This window comes from Salvelinus namaycush, chromosome 42 (assembly GCF_016432855.1).
Source record: "Salvelinus namaycush isolate Seneca chromosome 42, SaNama_1.0, whole genome shotgun sequence".
NCBI lineage: Eukaryota > Metazoa > Chordata > Actinopteri > Salmoniformes > Salmonidae > Salvelinus > Salvelinus namaycush.
Window position 1 is genome coordinate 21889933 of NC_052348.1, and position 6442 is coordinate 21896374.

The 6442-nt window shown below is 46.6% G+C and overlaps 1 protein-coding gene across 1 annotated transcript in view; it reads right to left on the reverse strand.

The window, feature by feature from the left end:
- Positions 1-1334: 1334 nt before the first annotated feature.
- LOC120035050 (erythroblast NAD(P)(+)--arginine ADP-ribosyltransferase-like) overlaps positions 1335-6442 on the reverse strand; it is a 9963-nt gene continuing 4855 nt past the window's right edge. The window contains exon 2 of the mRNA XM_038981812.1: positions 1335-2084. Coding sequence (XP_038837740.1) covers positions 1335-2084 — 750 coding nt within the window. The remainder of the gene's footprint in view (positions 2085-6442) is intronic.

Below are 6442 nucleotides of genomic sequence, written 5' to 3' on the forward strand. Positions count from 1 at the left end.
AATCATTGTATATTAGTGCTAGAGGCATCACTACAGACACCCTGCTTCAAATCCAAGCTGTATCACAACCAGGCAGCGCACAATTGGCCAGTGTTGTCCGGGTTTGGCCGGTGTAGGCTGTCATCGTAAATAAGAATTTGTTCGTAACTGACTTGCCTAGTTAAATTAAAAACCTCATACTGTAGCTAGCTACCAAGAAGCCATTTCAGCCTATGAATCAAGTTATTATTATTTTTACATAGAATTAAGAGCAATGATTATGGCTTTAGATTGCAGGAATAATCTCACAATGCCTGGATAGGTGTTCAACGTATCAGTTAACCACATCATATAATATAGGAAACTGATTCCCGATTACGCGGTCGATGACTTGGCCAGCAGCCATTAGTTAATGGCTGCAGCCTGTTTTCAATATAGTCGGCCTGGAACGAGACCATTCTCTCCTCGTTGTAGTTGATAGATTGAGTGGTACTAAGCTCTGACCTCACAGACATTGGAAACTACTAACCCTGCTACTGTTCTCCCTCCCATCTCACTCTGACCTCACAGATACAGGAAACTAATAACCCTGCTACTGTTCTCCCTCCCATCTCACTCTGACCTCACAGATACAGAAAACTACTAACCCTGCTACTGTTCTCCCTCCCATCTCACTCTGACCTCACAGATACAGGAAACTACTAACCCTGCTACTGTTCTCCCTCCCATCTCACTCTGACCTCACAGACACAGGAAACTACTAACTCTGCTGCTGTTCTCCCTCCCTCTCTCCAATTCATTTCAAAGCCATGACTAAGTGTCATTACTTTGTACAACTACAGTATGTTGAATAATGGGTGAAGAATGACCACGTTAACAACAATCTCACTCAGATGGGATGATTGGAGCTTCAGGTCATCTTTGGCTATATCTTTATTTAAATCGGAGTATATTTATAGCCCATTTTAATTATTACCTTGAGAACAAACACATTTTCTTCAAGTGAGATGAAATTCATCTCTTTATAATGGATGTACAGGAAGTAGATAATTAGGACAGGAGATGTAATATTGCTCAATGCTTTTCATTATAGGTTTTTAGCAAAAGCTGCAGTGCACATGACAACAAATGCCAATTCGCTGGCAGAAGAAATGTTAACAATCTAACAAACAATGTGGGAAACATTTACAACAGGACTGGTCTGACAATCTGAAATTTGGAAAAGCTCCGCTATAGTTTTTGTATTTCCTGTATTTGTGGTCGGGAGCGACGGTGGATGGGGATGCCAGGGGTTGCAATAAAAACTGCATTTCATATTTGACTGAAAGCAGAACAAATGTGTTGCAGTTTTGATTTTATTCTCCTTGGAGTGTTCCAACCATCTTGCATTTCAGGTCACTTTTTCCTTTCTTAGTACTCTGCAGTTTGTAGACGACGTCACACCAGAGGTCTTTCTTGTCTGTTCTCTTCAGCACCTCTGTAATTTTGAACACCTCGTAGGGGGGAATTAGCACCTCCTTCTCATGAGCCATCTGAGAGTACCCCACCAGTGGGGCACCAAAGTAGGGGATGATCTCAAAACAGCAGCGAGTTCCAAAGTGTTCACCAGCGATTTTCTTGTCTAAAGAGCTCGAGGTGAACTGTCCGAATCGCATTTCAGTATTTCGGACTCCGTGGAAAGACACGTTGGTTCCTCGGAAGGTTTGGAAACGCTTGTTTTTCTTGTTCAGGATTCGTAAGGCATTGGTCAGAAGGAAGTGCAGGGAGTGGTACTTGAATGTTGTGTTGTAGCTCTTCTTTTGGGTACGAGTGGCCTCGTTGAATGACTTGTACATTTGGGAGTATTCAGTCACATACACCTGGATTGCCAGGGAATAGATTTTATTCAGTGCTCTGTTCGGTTTTGGTTTGTAACGGGCCTCAGCATCGGTCCAAGCCTGGTTGAAATCTTTGTTATTTAGTCTCTCTTTTCGCAGGTAATAGTCATGCACCTTCCTGAACATCTTCTCCTCACAGCCCTTGTAGGAGTCATCAACAGAGTCTGGAGCCATGTTTAAAGGGATGTTGCATTTTAGACCATGCAGAGGGAGACTGACCTGTAGTGACTTGAAGAGAGAAAAATAGACAAACAGGTATGAAACAAGAAAATGCAAATACAATTATGATGAGAGACAAAATGTAAGGCTGGCCATCAGTCATAATGTCTTCACACACTTAACTTTATCCATTCTAAACATTTGCCTGTTATTTTGATCATTTAATCACTCTCTCTCTCTCTCTCTCTCTCTCTCTCTCTCTCTCTCTCTCTCTCTCTCTCTCTCTCTCTCTCGCTCTCTCTCGCTCTCTCTCTCTCTCTCTCTCTCTCTCTCGCTCTCTCTCGCTCGCTCTCGCTCGCTCTCTCTCTCGCTCGCTCTCTCTCTCTCTCGCTCGCTCTCTCTCTCTCGCTCGCTCTCTCTCTCGCTCGCTCGCTCTCTCTCTCTCTCAGTGCATGCTGGGTGTTTTTGGAGTTTGAGTGTTTGGTGTGGAGGGCTCTATCCTAACTAACTTTCTTGATTATTTTCTTACATGTTCTTTTCTATGGTGGAGGGTTAATGCAATATTTGTTTTAGCGGTATCCAAAGTTTTTTTTTCAAAGTTAGGGTGGAAGAGGACAGAGTAACTTTCCTGGGGTTTGGAAGGTGTGGTGTGCGCGATGGCTTCTCAGCCTAGCGTGGATTCAGGTGTGTTCCTGAGAACGGAGTTAAGGTGGAGGAGGTTCTGCTCGCGGTCGGTGAACAGGTAGGAGCTGAGTTTATACATTCTGCTTCTAGAATGAACAAAGCTGTGGTTGTGTTCATGAAAGGGCTAATTTGGTTGGTAGGCTAATTGCTAGCGGAATATTTGTAAGGGATGTGTTGGTGTCAATTTCACCTCTCTCTACCCCTTCAACAAGAGTTGTAGTGGCAAATTTGCCTCCGTTTATTACGGATGATCACATTAGGAAAGAGCTGAGTCGTTTTGGTAAGTTTGCTAGAGGTTTCCGTGTACTGTCAGCAGGATTTCAGGCAGATGCCGTTAAGCACGTTGTTTCGTTCCGGAGGCAAGTGTTTATGTTTCTGAACAACAACGAGCAACAGCTAAATGTGCACTTTAAAGTGAGACATGGGGAGGGGCTCTATGCAGGTTTTTTCAGCACAGATAGTCTACGGTGTTTTGAATGTGGGGATTTGGGGCACAAGAGTTTTGCGTGCCCACACAAAGGCCATAGACAAGGTGAGGGTACAAGCGCCAGTGGGGGAAATCGAGGTCAAAGTGCAGGGGGTAAGGAGATGCAGACAGCAGAGGCTGGGCCTAGTCAGGCTAGAGATGGTGGTGTAGATGAGGCTGGGCCTAGTCAGGCTAGAGATGGTGGGGTAGTGGAGGCTGGGTCTAGTCAGGCTAGAGATGGTGGGGAAGCAGAGGCCGGGTCTAGTCAGGCTAGAGATGGTGGGGTAGCTGAGGCTGGGCCTAGTTATGCTATGGAGGGTGGTGTAAAGGGTGCTGGGTCTAGGCAGGATATGGATGGTGGTATAGCAGAGGCTGAGTCTAGTCAGGCTATGGATGGTGGGGTAGCTGAGGCTGGCCCTAGTCATGCTATGGAGGGTGGTGTAGATGATGCTGGGCCTAGTAATGCTATGGAGGGTGGTGTAGATGATACTGGGTCTAGTCAGGTTATTCTAGTGGATGAGGAGAGTATAGTGGGGAAGTGTAAGAGATTAGGGGGGGAGGAGGAGGGTGTCAAGCGGAAAAGGAAAAAGGGTGTGGACAAAGGCACCCTGGAAATGTTGCCTGTTGCTGTGGGTGAGGCCCTAACCAGAGAGAAAGAGCAGGTGGTCAGGGTGGGAGATAGAGATGAGGATGAAAGTGAGTCTGAGGAAGAGGATGAGGAGTTATTTTTTTCAGACTCCTCTTCAATTGGCCCGGAGCTGACAGCCAGTCAACCAGAGGGGTCTAAGTACACGTTGAGAGAACTGACAAGGTTCCTGAATGAGACTAAGGGGAAAAAAGTTAATCTTGAGGCTTTTTTTCCTGATCCTAAAAAGTTTGTAAGATCAGTACAACATGCTATGAGAAATGAGGGGCATGGTGTCCTCTCACCCAGGAAACGGTTTAGGTTGAGGAAGTGGGTCACAACAGTGCGTAAAGGTTTACCTTCAGACACTGTTTAAATGTTTCATTTCTTTCTGACACTGGGGCTTTTTGAGCTTTGCTATTGGTCTATTTCTCTGCTGGCTTTTCTCCCACTTCTTATGGAGACTCTTCGGGTAGGCTCGCTCAATATAAATGGCGCCAGAGATGCGGGAAAGAGGAGTGTGTTGGGTGAATATGTAAAACAAAAAAAAGTACAGGTGTTGTTTCTGCAGGAGACGCATAGTGATGTGGTGAATGAAGTTGATTGGGGGCTCTGGTGGAAAGGGGCAAGTGTGTTGAGCCATGGGACAAATCTTAGTGCAGGGGTGGCAGTCCTTTTTGCACCGGGTCTGTCTGTAAAAATTTGCTCCTCAAAGGAGGTGTGTAAGGGCAGGTTGCTTGTTGTTAAAGCAGAAATTAACAGCATGGGTTTTGTTTTTATAAATGTGTATGCGCCTAACACAGGGAGAGAAAGAGGGGTTCTATTTGGGAGTCTTAGACAGGAACTCTCACAAGTAGCGCCTGAGAAGACGCTGGTGATCGGAGGTGACTGGAACTGTACAATGGATTTTACAACAGATAGAAATGGGGAAGAGCCTCATTCAGTGTCAGTGGGGGTGTTAAGGGACATCATTAATCAGTTTGACCTAGTGGATGTTTGGAGAACTAAACATCCCAACACAAGACAGTATACATGGGTGAAGGTTTTTGGGGCTAGGGTGAGTGCAGCCCGACTTGATAGGTTTTACATGTCCAGGAATCAGAGCAATAGGCTGCTGGGCGCTACCATTCTCCCGGTGGGGTTTTCGGATCATCACATAACCATGGCTCGGCTGTCTATTTCACCAGGGCCCCGGCAGGCATCTTATTGGAAGTTCAATGTAAAGCTCTTACAAGATGCCACTTTTTGCTCAGGTTTCCAGACTTTTTGGGAAAGGTGGGGGCAGCGAAGAGAGGAGTATGAGTCTCTGGGTCAATGGTGGGATGTGGGGAAAGTGCAAATTCGGCTTTTCTGTCAACAGTACACAGCTCTCTCATCCTCAGAGGCTAGGAGAGTATTGGGGGAACTAGAGCGGTGTATTAGTGAGATGGAGGTAGAGATGGTGGGGCAAGGCAATGTAGGCCTCCAGGCTAATTTAGCCGAATTACGTAGGGACCTGGGCAGTTTTTTCCAGGTTAAAGCAAAGGGAGCACTTGTAAGAGCTAGGTTCTCCATGCTCAAGGAGATGGATGCTCCCAGCTCCTTCTTCTTTGGTTTGGAAAGACAGAGCAGTGAAGCCAAGGGTATGCATTGTTTACGGCTCTCTGATGGGCGGGTGACCTCTGTGGTGGGGGAGATGCGGGAGCGGACTGTGGAGTTTTATACTGAATTGTATAGGGCAGAAATGTGTGATCCTATGTGTGCTCAGGTCTTGTTCGCAGGACTCCCTAAGCTCTCTCGGGCACAGAGGGATGAAATGGACATTCCTCTGTTGTCACATGAACTGGCAGAGGCCGTAACCCAGATGTCCCCCGGTCGTGCACCGGGGGTCGATGGACTTCCAGTGGAGTTTTACAAAAAATTCTGGGGAAAAATTGGACAGGACTTCTTTTGCGTCTTGCGTGAGTGCATCGGGGTAGGAGAGTTGCCGATGAGCTGCCGTCGGGCGGCTCTGACTCTCCTGCCCAAAAAAGGGGACTTGTGTGAACTTAAGAACTGGAGGCCTGTGGCATTACTCTGTGCGGACTACAAGATTTTTGCCAAGGTCCTCTCTAACAGACTGAAGTCCCATCTGGACTCTATAATACACAAGGACCAGACATATTGTGTACCGGGACGCTCAATCACGGACAACTTGTTCTTGATTAGGGACATGTTGGACTTGTCGAGAGGTTCTAATGTGAACTTTGGACTGGTCTCTTTAGATCAAGAGAAGGCTTTTGATAGAGTGGATCATGAGTATCTGTTTAATGTGATGTCTGTGTTTGGGTTTGGGAAGAGTTTTGTGACCTGTGTGAAGCTGTTGTATGCTGGGGCGTCATGTATGGTTAAGGTGGGAGGGGGGCTCAGTAGGCCAGTCTGGGTGAGACGGGGCATTAGACAAGGATGCCCTCTATCTGGGCAGCTATACACACTAGCCATTGAGCCTTTTTTAGGACTGCTACGCAGGAGATTGCAGGGAGTGTGCTGGACAGGCATGGGTGTGGTGACAGGAATAGCAGTCTCAGCATATGCAGATGATGTTTCTGTGATGGTCAGGGATGGGCAAGATATGCAGGAACTAGAGACCAGTCTGAAGGTGTACGAGGGAGCTTCATCAGCTAAGGTAAACTG